General features: G+C 39.3%; 2 protein-coding genes and 1 pseudogene across 2 annotated transcripts in view; 2 read left to right on the forward strand and 1 right to left on the reverse strand.

Annotated features, from left to right (window-relative positions):
• The first annotated feature begins 801 nt into the window (after window positions 1-801).
• LOC146451184 (uncharacterized) lies at window positions 802-5,865 on the forward strand. Its single transcript, XM_085099519.1, has 2 exons — window positions 802-3,854; window positions 4,205-5,865. Exon 1 carries the CDS (start codon window positions 889-891, stop codon window positions 3,850-3,852), a length of 2,964 nt encoding a protein of 987 aa, XP_084955645.1. The 5' UTR covers window positions 802-888; the 3' UTR covers window positions 3,853-3,854; window positions 4,205-5,865.
• A 2,977-nt stretch (window positions 5,866-8,842) lies between these two features.
• On the forward strand, window positions 8,843-9,815 carry LOC146451185 (uncharacterized; annotated as a pseudogene).
• A 2,889-nt stretch (window positions 9,816-12,704) lies between these two features.
• Window positions 12,705-23,808, reverse strand: part of LOC146451186 (uncharacterized) — a gene marked incomplete at its 5' end in the record, with an annotated part of 113,903 nt that continues 102,799 nt past the window's right edge. Inside the window, one exon of the mRNA XM_085099497.1 lies at window positions 12,705-15,732. Within this exon, the coding sequence (XP_084955623.1) occupies window positions 15,404-15,732 (329 nt within the window). The remainder of the gene's footprint in view (window positions 15,733-23,808) is intronic.

The following is a 23,808-nucleotide window of genomic DNA, read 5'->3' on the forward strand; positions in this document are numbered from 1 at the left end:
ATGCAACTTCCCGCCGTAAAAAAGGGGGCTACAGCACAGGGTTTAAGTGTCTCATTTAAAGGTGGCATACATGGAGTAGCGAACGTATGTACGGTCGGTCGGTCGGTCGGACGGAAGTGACGTCATAACCAAACCAAAATTTCTCGCACTGATGGGTTTACCAAAATCTCTTAGCTATGGGGCTTCGCTCGCGCGCGCCTCGCGGCGCGCGCGGGAGCTCCGCTAAAATATCAAAGAAGAACGTATCTGTGCCCTGGGTGATCAGTGAATTCACTTATTTTCCAAAGAACATGTATTCAAAAGTAAATTAAAAGCTTATTACAAAGTGCAACAGCTTAATTTATTACAAAGTGTGACAGCTATTTTATTACAAAGTGCGATGATTATTACAAAGTGCGACAGAACAGTCCATCAGTAAATTCTCCATGGTATCAAGGAAATGAGTGTTCTAATATGACATTAGGTCTATAATCACTATAATAATTTTGACTAGCAAATACTTCGACTCGACAAGATTTGTTTAGATTTTTCAAAGGATGCGCTTCTCAGCGCGAGACGTGCGATGAAGTGCCTGATGGAAATCAGCTAAGAAATGGTATCTAATGCGCATGTGCACCAGGTGACTGTGTCCCTTTAAAATGAGACGTTGCTTTGTAAAGTACCATTTGCAGTGATCAAGTTACTATTGAAAACGATTATTCAAGCTCTTTCAACGATTGATCATAAAGTACTAATTACCATCGAGGTAGAAACGGTGGTAGTTTTCTGCCAAAAAATATCGCCACCACCCGGATGGCCGCTGATACGCCCATTACATTCTTTGCTTCATGAAATCAATACATCAATTCATTCATTGTTTTCTCTCTGTAGTTTGTAGAAACGGCAATTATGGGCAGCACTAAAAGAGTTGTACAAGTTATCAATACTGCTACACATGTGGCCAATTTCCTTTACAAAACCGGTCGTACTCTCAAAGCCATCGAATTATCCAAGGAACGCTTGATTCTTCTCAATAACATCCAAATGAAGAATGGCTCTGTTCCTATCAGTGACCACACAAGTGCGATAGAAAGCGATAGAATGCACCGCCAGTGTGATGAAAAATACAAAGAACTAACGCAAATATTTGAACAGGGGAATTTGTATAAAAACCAAGGTATGTATCAAAAATCAAAAGATCTTTACTTGAAAGCACTCAGCATCGCAATACAAATTGGTAACAAATACGGAGAAGCAGAATGTTACAGAAACCTGGGAAATGTGTTTCGATTTCTCAGTGAATATGTCAAGGCGGAAGAATATCTTCAGAAAGCACTTCAGATCCAAAGAGAAATTGGTGACAAGGAGGGAGAAGCGGAATGTTACGTAAGGCTGGGAGTTGTGTTTCTATGTCTCGGGAAATATGTCAAGGCTGAAGAATATCTTCAGAAAGCACTTCAGATCGAAAGAGAAATTGGTAACAAACAAGGAGAATCAACATGTTACATAAACCTGGGAGATGTGTTTCGATCTCTCGGGGAATATGTCAAGGCCGAAGAATATCTTCAGAAAGCACTTCAGATCAATAGAGAAATTGGTAACAAACACGGAGAATCAGCATGTTACGGAGGCCTGGGAGATGTGTTTGGATCTCTCGGTGAATATGTCAAGGCGGAAGAATATCTTCAGAAAGCACTTCAGATCAATAGAGAAATTGGCGACAAACAAGCAGAATCAGTAATTTACGGATACCTGGGAAATGTGTTTAAATCTCTCGGTGAATATATCAAGGCGGAAGAATATCATCAGAAAGCACTTCAGATCAAAAGAGAAATTGGTGACAAACGAGGAGAATCAACATGTTACGGAAACCTGGGAACTGTGTTTGATTGTCTCGATGAATATATCAAGGCGGAAGAATATCATCAGAAAGCACTTCAGATCAAAAGGGAAATTGGTGACAAACGAGGAGAATCAACATGTTACGGAAACCTGGGAACTGTGTTTGATTGTCTCGATGAATATGTCAAGGCGGAAGAATATTTTCAGAAAGCACTTCAGATCATAAGAGAAATTGGCGACAAACACGGAGAATCAACAAGTTACATAAACCTGGGAAAGGTGTTTGAATCTCGCGGTGAATATGTCAAGGCGGAAGAATATTTTCAGAAAGCACTTGAGATCGCAAGAAAAATTGGCGCCAAGGACGGAGAAGCAGTATGCTACGGAAACCTGGGAGTTGTTTTTTCTCGTACAGGTGAATATTTGAAGGCTAAACAGTATCACGAGAAGGCACTTGCACTTAGTTACGAGACCGGACGAATTGATCTTCAGTTTAACAACCACCTTTCACTTGCAGAAGACACTTTGTTTTTGACTGGAAACGCAGACGATGCTGTTTCGAGTCTCCTTGCAAGCATTGAAAAGTGTGAGGAAATGAGACTTCATTTAAGAGCCAATGATCAATTTAAGATTTCTTTTTTAGACAAGAACGCTTCTGCATACAAAATCCTCAGCCGTTGGTTTTTGATGACTGGGAAATTTCATGAAGCACTTTGCGCGCAAGAACTCGGACGGGCCAGAGCCCTGGCAGACTTAATGTCCGCTCAGTACTCTGTGGAGCAACAAACATCAGTGAATCCACGTTCGTGGTTTAACATTGGAAGGACTGAAACAAAAGAAAGTAACTGTTCTTGTTTATACATTTCCTGTCACCACCACGAATTATTACTGTGGGTTATTAAGCCAAACAAAACCATTCATTTTCGACAAAAAGACGTGAATGACCATTTTGGAATCAAAAAGGAAAGCACGCCTGTAGATAAAATTTTCAATGACATCATCTTTAGGAAATTTCATTTCCAGCTCACTCAAGAGCACTGCGAAGATCGATCACTGTTTCCTTCCAACACTGCTTACGTGAAACAGGCGTCTCCTTCGGGCGGTGACGAACCCGCAGTTTTACGTTCAGTAGAAGAAGACGGAGACGACGAAAGCCAGTATAATGACACACCTAATCTCTCGCAGTGTTACAAAATGATTATCGGTCCTGTTGTTGACCTACTTGTGGAGCCCGAAATCATCATTGTTCCTGATAGCGTCCTATGGAAAGTTCCATTTTCCGCGTTTAAGGATGACAATGGGAAGTATTTATCGGAGACTTTTAGGATCCGCATTGCTCCTTCTTTGGCGACTCTCAGGCTGATTCAGGAGAGTCCAGAAGATTATCACAGTCAGACCGGTGTACTGATAGTGGGTGAGCCTAAGATCGGTCAGGTGTTTTACGAGGGACGTCGTGAGAAATTATGTCCATTGCCTGGCGCAAGGGAGGAAGCAGAGATGGTTGCACGACTGCTGGGAGCTCAGCCGTTGATAGGAAAACACGCAACTAAGCAGGCAGTTCTTCAGCGAATAAACTCAGTAGGTCTGATACATTTCGCTGCCCACGGTGATGCCGAGAGAGGAGAAATTGCTCTTGCTGCTCCACGCTCTTTTGAAGGGATTCCACAAGAAGAACACTACCTATTAACAGTGGCTGAAATTTCACAAGTTCGTCTGAGAGCCAAACTGGTAGTCCTTAGCTGCTCGCACAGTGCACGTGGACAGATTAGATCAGAGGGAGTGGTCGGAATAGCCCGCGCCTTCTTAGGCTCCGGTGCACGTTCCGTTTTGGTTGCTTTATGGGCCATAGAGGACCTGGCAACAAAGCAGTTCATGAGTCGCTTCTACGAGCATCTTGTTCGTGGTGAAAGTGCCAGTGAATCTCTTCACCAGACCATGAAGTGGATGAGAGATAACGGCTTTGCAGAAGTGAGACAGTGGGCGCCTTTTATGCTGATTGGAGATAACGTGACATTTGATCTTGGAAAGTAAAGGTCAGTTGAAATTGATTATTTGACATTACGGATTTAAAATAAGTTCAGAAAATGCTAATACACGTCTTGAGAGACTTATTATTCCTGACTAAACAGAGTCATGGATGGGGAATTCACCTGTCTGAAGGGAACTCATTTCTTCCTCCTGTTTATTATCGTTCGCTATATCGCACACCATATTGGGGAAACAGGGGTCGGTCCAATATAGGTAGTAACAGAAATTACCTTCCTTTCCGTGTCTCGGAGAAAATGGACAGAATATTTGCAGTAAGGTCTATGAGAACGCATTCTTTTTACTGTGTTACTTACTTGAGCGCCTTGCCTGAAAATATTCTTGTTTTTATTCATAGGTGCCTTACCAAGACTGCTCACTGCTTCACTGAGTCGTGATAATAGAGATTTGACCAAAGACGAACTGAGTAAACTGTGCGGATTGAAAGCATCTAGGGATAAAAGGCTTGAGGGATCCATCGGCGCTTGATCGTTGTCCTTCTTTCCACTTGGTTCCGGTTCTTGTTGTACATCTGTTTTTAGATGTTAATAAGGCTTCTGTTATTTTAAAGTACAGAATGACTGCGCTTACGGACTGCAGCTCCGCTTCTGATTAAGCGCCTCCCCCGAGTAAGCACCTGGCACGGGAGCAAAGATTCAAAAGAATCACCTTCAAATAAGCGCTACATTCTTCAAAGCTTTTATATGAAGCCTTTGAGAGGAAACTGTACAAATATACAGTTCGTTTTAAACCCAGCGGTAGTCAATCGATTGAAATCAATATCAGAAATAAATCTATACAAATGATGTCAATCGATATCGATCACAGATTGCTATCGATTGATACTGATTGTTATCGACTATCGGTTTATCGATTGATTATACCTCAGTGCCGTTAAAACTACTGCGAAGTAGACAATCATAAGGACAGCTTTTGTTCCTGTTGTTGTCGCTTTTGGAAAAAGAATAGTATAGTAATGCTATTTTAGAAATGTTCTTTTATGTCGAGTGCGTCTTTCGCAAAAATATCTCTCAAGTAAGCGGCGCATCAAGAAGTCCGACATGTTAGATAAAATGAATGAGCGCCGCTAACCTACGATCAGGGCCAATTTCAAAAGCACGCTTATTTCCTCTTATTGCTCGCCCGTTCAATGAGGCTTTGGTTTTCGTTTCGAGGTTCTAGTGAAAATGGTTTAAAGAAAATTGGGCTTGATCCCTGGTTAGAGGAGCGCCGCATACCGGTATCGCATCGCTGAAAAAATACGCAAGTATTTATGTAGGACAAACTAAGGAACTAGCTAGGTTTATGTAAACGACAAAATGCCAGTTTGGTTGGCCTCTTGGATTAAAAACTATGATTTTTACTTTGAACTCGTATATAAATTGGGCTTTAATATTCTCCATTAAATTCGGGAATTCCCTTTAGTTCGAAGCATCTTGTCTTGAATCAGAGTGAATTGTGTAGTGAATAATGTAGCAGGTCCTTTATTACCATTGGCGCCTTCTGGGTCTGTATATTAGTAGCACAAGAACCCGGGTGCGGGGGGAGCAACTTAACACGTTTGTCTACGGGGAGGCTCCGCCTGGAGCTCTAAACCCCTATCTTTTGATACACCGCTTTTGACAGAAAAGATAACCCTTTCATGTCGCGTCTTTACAAAAGTGGTTCCCCTATCACATACCTTCAGATGAAAAAACTGCAAAACTGCATCTTATTTTTCGATTGGTCTGAGTGTTCAAGGTGTTATGAATTCGGTCTCGTACCCTTCTCCATACTTCAGTTCATGAAATCTATACCCTTTTGTATACTTTCAACCTGACAAAGGTAACTCATGTTTCGAGGGGGGCCTCCCCCGTATAGGCCATTAAGGGGAGTACCCCCTCCACCCATAACCCTTTCCCCGGGCACAAAGGAATTCCCAAAATAGCTTTAATTAACAGATACTTGCAAACTTATCTTGTTACCTCAAATGCCTATTAAAACAATTGAAAATTTTGTTGGAGAGCAAAAAGAAAGGTCCGATCCTGTAAACCAACATCAACAAATCCTGAAACTAGAAGACCTCTTGTGGTGAGGCGGTTTTCCGGATGTCAAACGTTGAAACAGGAAACAAAGACATACATTACCGTACAGTCTCCACTTTCCTCGCCCCCAAAAATCCTGAAACCATTTGTAAATTGAGCCGAGAAAAGTTAGGCTGGAAAAGGTTAACAAGGAAAAGATTACGTGCCAATCAGTTCGAAACCTTACCGTCCACTCTCAGGGCATTCGAACTTTCGAAGATTAGCTTGTTCCAATTTCCGCCTCCCGGGCAATCTCGTACCCAGACTCCTCAGTTCGCTTTCTATTTTTTTTAAAATACAATGTGTGACTTCACACTTCTGTACACGATAGAACGCGAAACTGTTGTGCATGGCTGACGCTTCCACTACATGTTTGAATTCTCCCAAACTTCTCACAGTGTTCCTATCAATTGCATAGAAATACGGACAAAGATTGCCCAATATTTCAAGCTCTTCCCGTTTTCTCCTGAAGAATCGCTATAAACTGAGTATGACTCAGAAATCACTTGATATTTCTTGGTTTTTGAAGCTTTAACAGCAATTTCATGTTTGAGCGAAGGTACTAATAATAATATCACACGAATCGTGCATAGCCAAATCTCAATTATTGTATCCTTTTAAAAAGAACAAAGGCTGTGGGCAGACCATAGGAATGACAAATGTAGTTTCAGCAGGAAGTTACTGATTCTATGCTTTAATTTGGTTTATTTTTTTAACAGTACCAAAAATATTGAACTAATATATCAAACACCAGAAAGCGTGTTTCACCTGATATCCAAACACTGAGAAGTAGGTTGAAGAGACGAAGCGTTGCCGAGTTTTTTTAAACGACTTGGAGGTGTTTGGATGTCTGATGAAACACACTTTCGAGTGTTTGATATGGCTTCTCAAATGATCAATAATTCTTGGAGAAATTCAAGGCTAAAGTTGGCAAAATTTTTTGGTAATTAGGATCACATATCCAAACCACGGTCACGGTAGTGATTTTCTTTGTTTTCTCTTGATGAATTATTAATGAGTTTGAGAAGTAATATGTCAAAAACGAGGGCGAGTGCTTTATCACGGGTTCCAAATACCGAGAAACAGATGAAAGCACGAGGCCGCAGGCCGAGTGCTTTCATCTGTTTCGAGGTATTTGGAACCCGTGATAAAGCACGAAGCCCGAGTTTTTGACATGTCTTCTCAAATGAAACAATAAGAAATTAATCTCATTAAAATGCAAATGTTTGATCTCAGATGAAAAACATGTTTCATCTCAGATGAAAACCTGGTGGTGTTTCATCTGGTGTTTCATTGGGGTATCAAGATTCATCCACCTGACCGAAATGGAGGTCATTTATTGGCTTTTGACTGCATGAATTATTAATGAGTTTGAGAAGTGTTGATGAAACAAAGTGTTCATTTAAAGACTGGCATAAAGCTAACAGTTTTATTTCACACGTGCTTGTTACAGCTTTTCGAGAAAAATTTTTTCCCTGTCGAACGAGTTAGAGGAGCACTGAGGAGACGACGACACAAAAATGTAATTCGTCAACTTTTGACTGATGATTTAGTTGGAAAGATCAGCAGAATAAAACTCCACTTGCCAAATGTTAACTTCTTAATGCAATTCGTGGCTGAGATAATTCGTCGTTATTTCTCCACACAAATCTCTCTAATTTTATAGATTTTACGCCAAATGTGAATTGAAGAAACCAGTAAAAAAAAAAAATAGAGGCATCAGAACTACCTTTGCCGGAAATTGAAACAAGGAGCTGCTTTTGGTGAGGGAACGGTTTCCAAATACCTGATCAAATCCTACGATTTCACCAATTCATTTTGACCACTCTTTTGGAATCGTTTTGCCCAATGAAAACTCGTCGATCAAAAAAAACTTTGTCTATCAAAGTTGTCAATAGTGCAGGATTCTTATTTGTTCGGGTCTAAAAGTGATGCGAGGCTACTATCATGACATCAGCTTCTACGATAAAAACCGCGAAATGGAGTACATATTACCTTGTTTAAACGTAACTACAATCATTTAACCACGTCTGCATGAGAAGACTACAGAGCCCACGCGATGCCTAGCGCGGGAAAACACGCCATACTCAAGCCAAGTTTGTGTTGCATTCCCTCCAGACTTATTCAAAGCCGTGCGTTTGTTGTGATTGGTTAGAGCATGCGGCATAAGGTTTTTCTTATCGAATCACAGAGTTCAGCAAAACCAGAACTAGAGAAAGCACGTGGCTACTTTCGACACCTGAATAAATTCCTTTTTTATGGGTTAAAACAGTTCGAAAAAAAATCCACCTAGTTTTAAAGTCTGTCTATCTCGATAAAATCTTCTCTAAACCCTCAACAGTGTTCACTGGTAGCGAGCACGTGTAGTTTTCGCAAACGGTCGCTGTAGCCTTTCCATCTTTTCGCTCCAGTGTTTTGAAGACAGACAACTTGGAGGCGAGGAAGCTGTCTTGATTACCATCACATAACATGAGGACTTTGTTCGGCATGTAATGAGTGTGAACGCACTACAGAAGTTTTTTCGTGTCCTCGGATTCACGGTCACCAGCAATTATTATCTAAAAAGAAAAGTTCACATGATGACAAACAAAAACAAAGAATATATGATAGGTTCCGTCACAAGTGTTATCCACCCTCTGAGAATCTGAGTAACGTTAACAATTTTCCGTTGAAAATATCTTCAAATACGCAAGACCACTCTGAAGTCACTTGTAAAACAAATTTGAACAGAAATTTAGTTTCGTCAGGACTCAGTCTGTCGTCGTCTACTTTTAACTGGTATAACCAGTAATAAGACAATTATGCAAAGACCGATTTTATCTGCTTTCTAGTAAAACAAGAGTTTTTTCTTGATGTTGTTTAGATGTTTGTTTTGTAACCCTACCACGTGAAATTCGAAGGCAACCTGTACAAACAGGTGGACGGTGTTGCTGATGGGTTCGCCACTGGGACCTCTCATGGCTAATGCATTCATGTGTAACATCGAGAAACAACTAGAAACCGAAAACAAGATGCCTGCTTTTTACAAACGCTACGTAGATGATACGCTTAGCGCAATGCCTGATTTTGAAACAGCCTCTGAGTTCCTAACGAAGAAAACGGCAGGCTCCCCTTTCTAGGAATGGATATAATCAGGAATGGATGCATGGCCGGTTAGACACGAAGGTGTACAGGAAACCAACGGACACCGGGCTACTATTACATTCTCACAGCCACGTGGACAGTAGATATAAACGATCATAATTGCTAAATACCATGCTCAACCGTGCATTTAAGCTCTCATGTACATAGAAGCTTTTTCATCAGGAATGTAAACGTCTCAAAGAGACTTTTCCCCCACTGCGCTACCCAGACAAACTTGTGCAGTATACCATCCGTCAATTCATTGATTGGAAAGTGTCTCAGTATTCGCACACCCAACAGCAAGTACCTGAGGAGCAAGAAGCCCCAATCATAATCGTGCTGCCATTCAAAGATCAGAAATCTGCAAACGCAGTGCGCAGACAACTTGGAGACCTCAGTCGGAAGATCAAGGTGGATATCAGCCCGGTGTACACAAGTCGGAAGATCAAGGATGAAATAAAAGTGATGGAAGACAAGCCACCACTTGTAAATCAACAATGCGCTGTGTGTCATTTTCAGTGTGGCCTGTGCGATGCAGGCTATGTAGGCTACACGTGCCGACACCTTCACCAGCGAATTGAGGAACACAAGGGATCGGCAATCGAAAACCACCTGAGGAAGCAGCACAATATGGCCCCAAATGACATTGCGGAAAGTTTTAAAATTTTAAGAAAGTGTCAGAACAAACTTGATTGTCTTATTTTTGAAATGCTTTTTATCAAATAACTGAAACCATCACTAAACAAACAGTGTGATTCCATCCGCGCTAAATTATTTGTTTAGACCAGTTCTTTACAAGCCTCGTTACTGCTTCATTGTTTCATTGTTTTATGTCCTTTTTTAACTTTATAATACTTATCATTGACATTTTTGACACATTTTAGCGTTCATGACATTCTTACCGATTTTTAATTGTATGAATATATTTATGCTAAGGTTTTTATTTTTTACTCGCACTTGAAAATGGCCTCGGAGAGGTCGAAACGTCGTGACTTTTTAGCGCGTACTTTCATTACAAAATCTTTAAAAGTTTTTAAATAAAGGTTCAGTGTGAGCATCAACTTGTTTTTCACAAGTGCGTCTCTAGCGATCGAAACTCGTTACCAGAATATGGCTTTGATGGCTGTCTGGTGAAGACGATGGAAGAGGCACATCTCCGTGGCAATTGTAAATGTAGTGCCAATAGAGTGTGTGCACGACGGCCATGTTAGAGGACCGAAACAATACAATGATTTTCCTTTGGGAAATATATTCTATTTTTTATGCAAACATCTTCTTTTGTTTTAGTCCTCCAACATGGCCGCTGTGCACACACTCTATAGCTGTATGGACTAGTGTTCACTTGTTAATTATAGTACATGAGCGCTTTTACGAATCGTAAAAATCTTGCAAAATACCTTTTTGTCGACAAAAGCGAGGTATAGCAGCAATTCACAAGAAACGCTGAAGGAAGAACGTAAATTGTTCAGGTTTCTTCTATTTCTTTATCGCTATTCCCAATTTAGCAGAGAGACTCGATAAGTCGTTTTATTGATTGCTACTTTGTAGGCAGCAAGCTGGATCTCTCTCGTTAACAGGCCCCAGACCAGGTCTAAAAGAGTTCGGGCGCGGTGTCCTAGTCTATAGAAGTGTGTTACACTGATCATGAGTAATCTAATGTGCATATAATTTTTGAAATACCATTTAAGTTCATCCGTTGCGATCGATATTAAATTTAAGCGAACTATATAACCAGTTTACACAATAGAGAAGAATAGTTTGAAGTCCTTGCGAATAAAGATGTTTAGAATAATGACACAGACTTATTATATGGAATAGTTTAAAATAATGTGTTAAACAAGGCAGTAAGTCAAATTTACATACGGAAACAGGTCTGAAAGCAAAGATGCGGCATCTTGAACGGCCATCGATGAGCACAAAACAAAATTAAATTGTTTTGGTCGTGCTTTATTTAGAAAGATACTCGAGTATTCTGAATAACTTAATAACATAAAAAAAAGATTACATTATTATTGTCAAAATAATAAATAAGCTAAAATTAGTAGACACTCCCGATGATTTATTAGTAGCACGCATGAATTATTGGAAGTACGCAAATTTAATGACATTCTCTCGACTATCGAAACAATGGAGTTTTCTGTCGAGGAAGAATTGGCCAGTAATTGCCCCTCAAAAAAAGATTAAAAAAAAAAAGAAAAAAGAAATAATACTAATGAAAAAATACTAGCCCTAAGATGCTAGGTTTAAAACGTCAACTTTCTATTAAGCCGAGACAGAAACATTCTATTGTCTTTATTGTTCAGATTAATTTTCTTCCGAACAAAAATCAATGAAAGTGAAAATTTTTAGTTTATAAATTTGACCCTTAATGCAAGCAATCTGTTTGCTAATGAATTAGAAAAATTAAAGGCAGCTTTTTTTTTCCCGGAGAAGTACTGCTAATCTGGGATCTTTCCCTGGATGGACTTCAATCTGTGGCCTGCTCAAGTCCCTCTGCGAGTGAACACTATCACGTCTGCTGTCAATTTTCAAAAACCAATCAGATATCGGGAAAAATTTTGCTGTGAACTATAATCCTTATAGACAGCAATAGAGCGACCTTTCTAAGTATCAAGTGGAGAAAAATGTTTGCTGGGGTTAATTATGCGTTGTTTCCTGTTTAAAAATAAACCAAAAGTCTTTTTATTCCTTAAATAACATTTGCGCAAATCGACTTCACTTGATCTGACGGTTTCAGTTTTTTAGTTCAGTTTAATGCCCATCATCGCCAACATTTCAGTTTGTGATATTACTCTACAACTCTGAATATCAACTGGCTTCGATAATTTGGATATTTTACTTTAATTGAGTTTCAAAAAAATAAGCTTGATCGGAAATTCGCTGAGATAAATAGACCGTGATAACATCGTTACGATATCTGTCATTATTAGAGGAATTTAGACTTAGAAAATTCTACCTTGTTTCCAAATAAGTAAATCACAACAAAAATATTCAATGTCTTGTCAGGTGTTTTGAGACCCAAAGCATGCACATGCTCATAGCTAATTGCAAGAAAGAGTAAGCAAAAGCAGAAGATCATCCCAAAAGACAACGAAAACTCGCCATTTTTAAAACAATTAAAAAAGGCAGACCACTTTTTCCTTGAAAACACAGTCAAAATGTTCTACTTTTTGGCTCCCCTCTCTCCCCCAGAAAAAGGAACGCCACTTTAGCTCAAAACTGATACAACATTATCGCAATTTGATTGACTTGTTGAATGCATTAAAGGTGTATTGTGCTGTTCGTAAATTTTCTTGCCAAGGTTCGAGATGAACGATTAAGTAATTATCGTGGAATCGACTGGCCAAGACATTAACTCATCAACAGTTTAACTTTCTGAAATATACAAAGATTGTGGTGTTAATATTAACTGTTAAACTGAATCGGGACTAAAAAAAGGATATAGAATTTTAGTCGCAGCCTGTTTTAAACGCTGCTCGACAGAGTACTAAATTCACAGCAGACTTGCTGTAGACTGAAAATATACTTTTCGACAGTTTTGGCTTCTAGGATATTAATTTTCGTCAGTTAACAGAAACATTTAATTTTTCTGCAATCATTTACATTCATTCTCGGAAACGACAAACTTTGCATGTTACAAACATTGCAGGATCGATTTCCAGCCGCTGTTCGAGAAATGAGCCCGTGCTCATCCCCTCGGGAAGGAAAACTGGACCAGAGAGAGTGGTGGAAATCGAGCCTACACTCTGATGCTTCCATGCTTGCTTACACTGCATTAACAGCTTTAGCCCCGTAGTATGGGCAAAAACTGTGTTCACACACCTCAAACCAAGACCTTTCACCCATTAAAATAATTCTTTACATTTGGAACAATAAATATTGCGTCTTCCCATAAACTTTTAACTGATTTTCTTCAATTTTCTTGTTTTCCTTCTTACACTCAGTAGTGTAGTATAAATATGGCACCCAAACATTTCAAATATTGTATCAGACCTCTTGGTTTATAACCATTCTGTGATAGAAAATTCACAAAATGCATTTAAATAATTAGAGAATCAAAAGAAAAGAATAATTGAAAGGAACGTCTTTCTCCACCTATTTGTGAAATGTCTTCATACAAATCAGTTCCAGGGTCATCCAAGTTTGAATGTGAATGATGAACCGCACAAACAGCCTTAATTACGAACCGACAAAGCAGGTAAATAGTCTTCTTACATAATAGAATTTTCTAATGCATAATTAAGGAATATATTTAACTGACATTCATTCTTTTGATACCCGGCCTTAAACACGAATCAGTGTCAACAGAATAACATTTTCAAGGCTACACAGGACACGTAAACTTAGATGTTCGAGTATATGTACCCTATTCTTGAATTTTTAGATATAATACAGGTCGATATTTCACTTTTTGCCTAAAGCGCAAGCAATGAGTAAAATTTCCGCGACTATGATTTGTTAAAACATCGGTTAAGTTATTCATTATTCCACATCATGAAGGTTTTTTCTGCTACTCAGCTATACACCAATGAAACCAGGGATACGAGATCTTCTCCGGTCACATCGTAAAATAATGTAGTAGTGGAATTATAATTGTAATTAATCTGCACCAAGTAAGGTTCTGCCTTTTGTATTTGTGGACTGCTGCGAGAATGGCGCAGAAAAAAAATGGACAGCCATTACATGTTACCCCAGAATCCTCTGTCGTGGAGAGCGGTGTAACTCAGTGTGTATGCCCTGTTCGCTCTATTAGTTATCTCTTACCTCAGCCTCTATTTTTTACTATTTATTCTCAAGAACAAGCGTTATTCATTTATTTATTTATTTATTTTTTTTTTGTGACATTTTTCAGGCTAGCGGAGGGAAACGCGCGAGTCACAAGCGAACAGCAAGTCACGCACGACGGGAAGGGTGTGAGTCACGCTCCGCGCTATCCTCGCACGCCTGAATAACGCAAAAAGAAAAAACACATGTTCTGTAGTGTGACAGTACATTTTCCCTGCTTCTGTGGGAAATACGCGGAAACTGCAACGAAAGCTAGACAGGAACGAAACGGGGAAAATTTCACTCAATTGGGAGCACTCGCTTGTAGGGAGAAACTGTCACTTCTCAAGGTGGTACCAGGATCTAACCACGAACTGGGCAGAACTTCAGCAACAGAAACGAGAATTTGGTCCAACAGAGCTTTATTCTGACTCAACTTGTAATTCGAAGGAACATTGTACAACAAGGGTTTATATGAGCTTGTACATGAATTATTTCTTTTACAAGGTGCTATTTGCGTGTCAATAGAATTAAATGAAAAACCATTAAAAGCCGAACAAGAGTTTTTGTAGATAGCGAACTAAATTAAATTGTCGTTTAGTATTCAAGATTGTGAGTCCAGCTTGGAAAACTAATTCCAGCGGCAAACGTCTTTCTAAATATACTAAATTACAACTAGGAAATCCAACGACAAACGAACAGCTGTGAGTTGAGCACATCTACACCTCTAATGAGAACCAATTCAACTAGGAAATAACAGGACAGCTGAATTTACTAGCTGTAAATTAATCGTATAGAAAGCTATCTACTTCTAAAGTAAACGAAACCAGCTCCTAAAGTAATTTTAAACTTAACGAACTAAAGAAGGTAATTGTCGGCTTAAGTTTAGTACAATACTTCAGAAGCCTCAAGGGACAAAAAAAATGCTAATTTAGCTTCACAAGTTGTTTACATTTTGCTTCTGTTGCTTTTTTAAAGTTTCAGAGAACAAGAAAACAGCGAATATCTTAAAGCGATTTAACTTCTTGCAGCGAGAGCGAATAAATAATTTGCAAGAAAACCCAACTCCTTTCTTTTTATGATTAAATGTAGTTAAATTACGGACCGTCAACTTGTGATCAATAGCCTATTTCATGCAAGCTATATATTTCTTTGTGCTACGATCAAAATTTTCTGCCGAATATTAAGCTACTAATTCCGTGCAAAACTGCAAAATCCTCCATAACAGTTGGCTAGTACCAGTTAATCTATAATGACAGACCCCTTCAGAGCAAACGAAGCATACTGTGCCGTCGGTTAACTTGTCAAAAGAAATGTGCAAAAACAATAAAATAAAATAAAAACGAAATTAAAGAAAGAAATCCTGATCTGCGAAGAAAAGAAAAAGAAAAAGAAAAACAACAATAACAAAAAAAAACTCTGATGTGGGAAGAAAACGGCCCTTCAGAGTTAAAGCAGTTGTCTAAGTGGAAATGAAAAAGAGGAGATACTAAGGCGAGATCGGGAGAACTGAGAATTACAAACATTGGGAGTCATCACCATTTTAAACTTTAAATATTTCAAGGGTCGGTCGGTTAACGGGAAGCACAGTATATTGTTTGTTTGTCTTAAGTGGTTGTTTCGTAGAATACTTCAACATCAGTGGGAGTGAAATAGGAGCTTCCTGCATAAAATGTACAGGAAGAACCAGATGAAGAATACCCTGGGGGAAGGGGGTATGTGTAGCCACAATGGGTGTAAGAAACTCGGTTGCTCCCTGCGTTGTTTGATATGTGGATGTCGTGTCCGGCACCAAACGTTGGTCCGTAACTAGAGCATGTGTATATAGCGTAACTGGTCCACCCTGCCTTGATCTGCAGCTTAACAGGAGCGTAGCCATTGATGTTATACAGTGAGAAGATAAATGATTTACTGGATGAAGCATAACCACAAGAATCTAGGAAAGGAAAACAAACACAGTTGGCTTACCATTATTGTGGAAATATATTTTTATATATAGATAAGGGTTAGTTTCTAAAGAAACGGTAGTGTTGGGTCGGTGGGGGAGTGGAAACGAGTATTTGGTTTTATCATCTAAGGTAATTCTGCCACCGTAGAGAGATTCTAGAGCTCTGGTATCTTTTTTACAGTTCATAAATCACCTTATTAACTTAGTTGACACTTAGTTAGGAGAAAAATAGAGAAAGCTTTTTTGTGTTTCTAGTATCTGTGAGCGCTTATAAATGAAAATAAACGTGATTCCACTAACCTACCGCATTATAATTTTTAACCCGTGCATGTACAGAAATAACGGGACAGAGATCCAATTGGGAGCGTACTTTGCAGCTAACTTCTAAATCCGTAGAGTAACTTCAATATTGACGTCTGTTTTGATTCCCTAAAAGATTCGTTACTAATCCCAACCACTAGCTGACGATAAGACGTCATTTATGATTCTCCGCTAAGGCCTATACGGGAAAAAGGCATTTACACCTGTTAATTTTACTCTGGTGCGCGTATTTCACCTTCTGTTTCCAGTTGCTCAAAGTGGATAACTTTATTTAGCAGATAAAATGAATAAGTCGGAGTACAATTCATTTTCTGGCAGGTTATGATGAATAATTTTGATAAGAGCATCAAAGCAGTGTCGTTCGCTGCAGAAGAAAGCGAGCGACTTGGAGTAACTCAAAGTATATTATGATTTCACCGCTCGCATAAAATCGTAAACACGCGCTTGAAACACGACTTGCAGGCCTGAGTCACGCTTTATTTTCAGATTGCACATGTGCTTCAAAGCAATAACAAGTCCGAGTAAAAAAAATATAATTAAAAAACATTTAAATGAACCCATGATTATGTTGCGTCATAAGTGTTCAATTTTCCAGCTTGTTGCTCAGACGCGCCTTCAGTAAGCGAACAAAATAAGGCGAAAGCACTGCACCGTCGCGAAATATCGCGACTGCTTTGTCGGTAGCCGGCAAAGCAGTGACGTTTCCCTTCCCAGTGAGTTCGTAGAAGCGAACGAAGGCTTCCAGAAAGAAAATGAAAACAACCCCTTCCCCCCCCACCCCCCAAAAAAAAGCAAAAAACAACAACAACAAACAAACAAACAAGAAAACAAGCAAAACTAAACAAATAATAGATATATAAATAAGGGTTAGTTTCTAAAGAAACTGTGGTGTTGGGTCGGTGGGGGAGTGGAAACGAGTATTTGGTTTTATCATCTAAGGTAATTCTGCCACCGTAGAGAGATTCTAGAGCTCTGAAATCTTTTTACAGTGAATAAATCAGAACACAGATCCCAGCTTGTTGCTCAGACGCCCTTTCAGGAAGCGAAAAAAATAGGGTGAAAGCACTGCACCGTCGCGAAATATCGCTACTGCTTTGTTGGTAGCTGGCATAGTAGTGACTTTTCCCTTCCAAGTGAGCTCGAAGAAACAAACTAAAGCTTCCAGAGAGAAAATGAAAACAACACCCTTCACCCCCTCCCCCCCCCCCCCAAAAAAAAAACACAAACAAACAAAACTAAACAAATAAAGAAAACAAAACACACACACACAAAAACAGAAACAAAAACAAACAAACAAGGAAGTAAAACAAAAGCAGTTTCCCCTTTCCCTTTCCCAATACCATTTTTTTTCCTTCTCGTGCTTCAGGTCTTTACAAGTTTTCTCAGCTCCCGCACTCTCAGACGAAAACAACTGCTACTTATGCTACTTTGTTGGTAAACAATTGTCGTGGACTACAACGAATCCATGAATCTGATCGTTTAATAAAATCGTGGTACCTTAAACTGATACTTACTGGACCAAGAAACGTCAGTGTATCCACCAAATATGTAATTGCCGACTTGTATTATAGTAACAGTGGGACCCTTTCCATCACAGTTGCTGTGAAATGTAGATGCTGCCCAGCCATCTGTCGTAGCACGCCAACACTTCACAAACCAACTGCGGGATGAACTCTGGAGGACAGGCACCAAATAAGAATTCAGTTGGTCCCGGTACTTCCTATTGAGGCCACTAAGAAAATGCGATGTAACGATACCCTCTAACAAAAGTAAAGATACAAAAATGTCAAGACCACCAATTTTATTGGTTTATACAATTATTACAAGTGTATAGACAGAATTGTCCAGAACGGGGTGGTATTCTCCTTTGTATGATAAATCTCTTCAGAATAAACTGTAGCCGGCAACCAAATAAACAAGCTAGTTCCTAACATTCACCATATCCGTAAAATAACGGGCCAAGTTCAGGCGTTAAGCCAGACATATAATTAACAATTATTCCATGAGCGCGCTTGGAATTATCATGAGATGATAGATAGCATCTCATGATCATATCCAACAAGCGCCAGCGGAATAATTGTTTTATTAAAAACATTCAAGAACTATTGCAATATATTGCTGATTTTGCTTTGAAAGAACAACCAGAAGACAATTAAATGGTCGACATTCTTCGGGCATGGTATAATGGCTTATATACCATGGCCGCTGTAGTGTATTGATTACTATAGTAACAAGGACATGTGTAACTGTTACTTTATGTGAAAATACTGCATGTTACAGTATTATGTGAAAGTACTGAGTTGAAGTAGAATAATTTGTTTTTATTGAAACACGAAGAACACTACTTTACAAAACAAGACGACTACTTACAATACCACCTACAATACGTTACTTATACTTATATTATTACTTATACTATATAATACTTCCTTAGACTGCAATTCTTACACTACTTTTTACATTTTTTTTTTTCGCTTACACACCTATGTACCTATTAAATTATAATTCAAAATGGGTTTCCATTTAGCCTCTAGCATCTTCCTATTATTAAACTTAGCAGCAATGTGACATTCAGTTACATATTTTCTTTTAACGAAGGGGAAAAAGGAAGACTATTATTCCTACGGCAATTCCATAAATGTAGCTTACCTAAAACGATTAAGTAATTAAACAGAGAACAATTAGTACCTGTGACACCAATTAAAATAGTATTTAACTCAAGTTTTCTTTGTTCTTTGGCTATAGCGATCCAATAAGATTCAAATTCTTCCCAAAATGCACGTGAGTAAACACAGTAAAAAATAAGTGATCAATTGTTTCCGCACTAGTATTGTAAAACGTGCAAAGATCGCTTTGTATTAAACCTATCTTAGCTAAGCGGGAATTTGTGAATAAAATGTCATTTAGTATTTTAAATTGAAAGCATTGCACATATGTCTCGCAGATACAGGACCTTATTAATGAGAAGGCCTTTTTCGTTTCCACATCATCAATAGAAAATTTTGATTTCAACTTTGTGAAGCCTCTGGACTCTGTCGCCTTACTGGATATTAGCAAACCGTAGAAATCCTTAGACTTGCTAAGTGCTGGATCAAAAATTTTATCACCGATTTTAAATTGTAGTGATCTGACATGATCTTTATTAATTTCGTGTAATTCATTATATCTAGAATTGATCTTGCGGCTTCCCTTATGTAGCGACCTGAAACGTACCCAGTTTGATTGCTATGAATGATTTCGGGTAAAACTTTGACAATAGAGTGTGTGCACGACGGCCATGTTGGAGGACCGAAACAATACAATGATATTCCTTTGGGAAATATATTCTATTCTTATGCAAATATCCTCTATTGTTTTAGTCCTCCAACATGGCCGCCATGCACACACTCTATACGGGTCGCTATAACTTTGGACGCAATTTTGGCGTCGATGTTAGTCAAGGAGAATGACCTCCAATTTTCTAAGTAAGTCCTATCCTTGTCCTGTTTCTCAATAAGAGTAATCACTGCCTGTCTCTGAGATGGGGACATTTCCTTCTTCATAAAAGCTTCTTTAAAGGAGTTAATAAAAGTATCACCAGGTAATGGCCAAAAGGTGTTATAAAATTCAATGGGTATCCCGTCGTTGCCTGGCGTTTCTGCAGTTGGAAAGGTTTCGAGAACGTTCTGCCATTCCCCCGCAGTTATTCCATCCTCACATATTATTCTTGATTCATGTGGGTAAATTTGGACTATCAAAAAAAATCGATGATTCTGCATTATCTAGATTAACATTTCTACTACGATATAAGTTCTTATAAAATTTGCGTTGTGAATCCATAATCATAAAGGGGTCAGTAGAAATTACACCGCTAATATGCAGCTTTCTTACGTGCTTTTTAGCATGGGTGCGTTTCTCGAGATTTAAAAAAAATATTTGCTATTCTTTTTATCGTGTTCGTGCCATCGAGCACTTGCGCGTAGTATAATCTCTTCTACTTTGTCCTCGTACAGTGCTTCAAGATTCTGTTTAGATTTTTCTAGTGCCAGACGCGTATTAAAAAAGAATGAAGTAGAATAATAATTATACTCCAATATAGATAATTGCTTAGTGAATAAAGGACATTACATAGAAAGCAATGGAAGAGTGTGTATCTCCTCACTTAAGTAGTAAATGACTACACAACACATTGGCGACGAGGATGAACTCGTAACTGTAGAACTAGCAGAAAGTCCAGGACCGCCAGACCCGGCAGACAATCCAGTACAGCCAGAACCGGTAGCCAATTTCGGTAGAAAATCCAGTAACCGACCAGCCAGAGCCGGCAGAACTTCCACACTGAATGGAAAGGTCGTTGCCCGCACCCAAGGCGTTCAACATTGATACGTCATAGCCTCAGATCTGAAAAAGAAGGACGATGCGGTTCAGAGAGCTACGATGCTGCACTGCCTTGGCCCCGACGTACAACGTATTTTAGATACGCTCCCTGGAGAACACAAGACCCTTGGAGAGGTGAAAACTGCCCTGAGTGGACACTGCACCAAAACGAAACGTAGTGGCAGAACGCTACAAGTTCAGATCGCGAGCTCAAAAGACAGACGAGTCGATCGACATGTATCTGACCAGCATTTGAGAGCTGGTAACCAAATCGTCGAGAAATGTTCCTCCGGTATCTTGAAGCACAAACTTCTCCAACAGGACGACCTGGAACTCGCAAAGACGATCACAATTGCGCGAAGTGCAGAGACGGTGGTACAAGAAGCACGAATTCTGTCACAAGAAACCAAGGAAAACCCAATCCAGATTGACTACGTGCACTCCTCTCGCGGATTTCCATCGAAACAGTTCAGCTGTTACATGTGTGGTGGAACGAACGGACACAGTCCTGATGAATGCGGCGCCATCAAGGCCACGTGCAATCCCTGTAAAAAAGTTGGACACTTGCCAAACGTCTGTCGCTCGAAACCTAAAGCTACGCATCCAAAAAACTTGCACAAACAGAGGCCAGCCAAAAAAGAAAAGAAAGCTCCAACCATGAAGGTCCGCAGTTTGAGATCCAAATCTACTAACTGGCTTGAAGACAGCTCAAGTGACCAGAGCGAACCTGTGCTCTCTCTGAACAATGTTGACAGTTCCATTACAGTACAAAAAAGATGCCTGGCATTTACGCGTGATGCTGTGCCTGATTTGCTTCGGAGATAGTAGTATCTAGTAGTATCTAGCATTCCAGTATCCTAGAATTTTATTATACTTAATATTTATTTGGTATTTACTGTGTCTCCAATTAGCAGGTATGCTAAAGTACTTTGACACAAATAAAGTTATTGAAAGTTATTGATTGAAATCCGTAACTATTAGGGAAATTGCGGAGCTCTGTACGGCACGCAGCGTAGAATGCCCACAAATTTTATTCCATACATAAGTAGATTGGTGTTAGTGCTTTTGAGTTAAAATAGATTTGACCCTAAGTCAGGTTCCTCTATTGTGAAAATAGGCTTTAACTACATGTATGTCACGTTTAACACATTCTGAAAAAACAAGTTTAGGAGGACGCATTTAAAAAAAAAAAAGGTAACTCAGTCAAAATTTCACAGAAAACAAAAGTTTAACTTATTGACAACTGGAAATTCAATGTGTAAAATATTCAAGCTGTTTAAGCAAGGAATGACGTTTTGGCAGCACCAGCAATGTTTAGATAAATCGTAGAGTCCCCAAAGGTAAATTGGGTAGTTTTAAGGTCACCTTGTCAACCGCCTCGCCAACAACGAAAAAAATCGCATTGAGCTCAGTAAATGTGATATTTGTTTATAGGATGTAATGATTGATGTTCATAGAAAAATCAGCCAATTCGGTGAAAAGCCGAAATTCCCCTTATCCGTTCTAACGCGTACAGTCTCTTCAGACAAGAAGGTCGTCCTGAACAACAGAAAATTTGTGTATGCACTTCGCGTTTGAACATTATTGCACAATGAAATGCATTATGAAATTCTGTGCAGTATAAAGTTAGTCGGCGGAATAAGTTTGAAATCCCTTTAACACCGAGTAGACAACTAAATTAGACCACGACCCTCTCACAACATACAAATCCGCTGGATTCAAAGTAGCATTCTGTGCTAATTAGAAAATAATTCAACAAACCATACCTAAAACAACTAACAATCGTTTGGGAGCCCACCAAGCAGTTTAATTACCTCTGACTGTTATTGTCATTGTTTCCTTGGGTCCATCGCCATATTCATTGAATGGTGTACAACTGTAGTTCACCTGAGGTCCTCTTTCACCAACTGAGGTTGTATACGTTTCAGCATCACTGCCAGTTGAAGTGTTAAATAAACTCTCGTGCTCTCTGTAGAATCGATACTTTGCAGGTGGGTTGGCCTGTGCACTGCACGTGATGCTGAATGTTGTACTCACAACAACATAGTTCAACTTACTCGACAGGCGTGTGTTGATTGGACGATAATCTACAATGAATGAATGATTTAAATGTTTTATGCAGTTAAGTAAGTTGTTGTGAATTCATGCCTGGAACTATTTACTGAGCAAATATTAACAAAAGATTCTTGCATTTTCTACTCTTTACTTATTAGTATTTTCTCTCTTGATCTGTTGGACGCTATTAGTATAATTAAGTTGTAGCTCATTCCTTGACCTGTTATAGGAATTTAATGTTTTAACATAGATTATCATAATTTCATATATCGCCTGAGTAATGTTATTAACAGTTAGTAAGGGGGGTCTCCTTGATAAGCCTAGAAAGGCTTTTGAGACTTCCTGCTCAATACTGTCACTACAGTGATGGATGAAATATTGTTTGATTTGTTGGCAGCAGACTTCTGAATTTCGCCCTTGTCAAGTTTCATGACCAGTTCGCGCAACTCTATGTCTGCTCCAACAACGTACCCTCGTTGTCGGAAATAAGTCTTGGGGAAGGCCCATGCGATTTATCATTCCACAAAATGTGTTGAGAAACAAATAAGTATCCATTCCAAACGAGACTTCTAAATGCACTGCTCTTGAAAATAAGCAGGTCAAGAATACGCACAGGTAGCCTTTCTTTCTGGGTTTCCCTCTTTCCTGAACAATGAAGAATGGGCAAACAAAATCTACAGGAACTCGACAGAATGCTTTTAGTTTCCTTCACCCTGATCCTTGGTAGACGTGCCATCATTTGTCCAGCAGGTCTGGCTTTGCGCCTTGGGCACTTCGTGCATTACTTTTCCCACGCTTGACTTTTTCGATAATTACAGCTTCAGCAGCCTCAATTTTATAGACTAATTTCTTTGGCCTTTCGTTGTGCTTTGCGTAGACAGCAAATATGTAGAAAGCAAAAAACCTACACATGTATCTTTGCGAGTCGGGGATAACTTGAAAATCGAAAGAGGGTTAAACGCCAGTCTAATGATCTTTCTATGATGCCTGCAATCAGTTTACTTTCTTGACTACCTTGCAATTCTGCTTTGCTGAAACGCCATTGTGTTCGAATCTCTCTTGGTGCAGAAGATGGCTGTTTAATCCGATTTTCTGGCCACTTACACTCCGCATCTCTTCAGCATTTCGGCCTTTCAACTAGGTCTAAGAGTTAGCCAGTTCGGTTGCTGTCATATCCCTAGTTCCAAAATCGCAGGATTGTCGTCCGTTGGAATATACCTCCACTGTTCAGAACTTCGTTGACCCTTGAATTTTGGCAACTCTGTTGGAGACGAATGGCATAAATCTTCTACTTGGGGTACGTGACCACCAAAGTACGTCTTTACCGTCTGA

This window comes from Pavona decussata, unplaced genomic scaffold, assembly GCF_977016875.1.
Source record: "Pavona decussata unplaced genomic scaffold, jaPavDecu1.1 SCAFFOLD_395, whole genome shotgun sequence".
NCBI classification, from domain to species: Eukaryota; Metazoa; Cnidaria; class Anthozoa; order Scleractinia; family Agariciidae; genus Pavona; species Pavona decussata.

What these genes read in the sequence shown, in the direction of transcription:
- LOC146451184 (XM_085099519.1), top strand. Translation starts at nt 889, where the DNA reads ATGGGCAGCACTAAAAGAGTTGTACAAGTTATCAATACTGCTACACAT.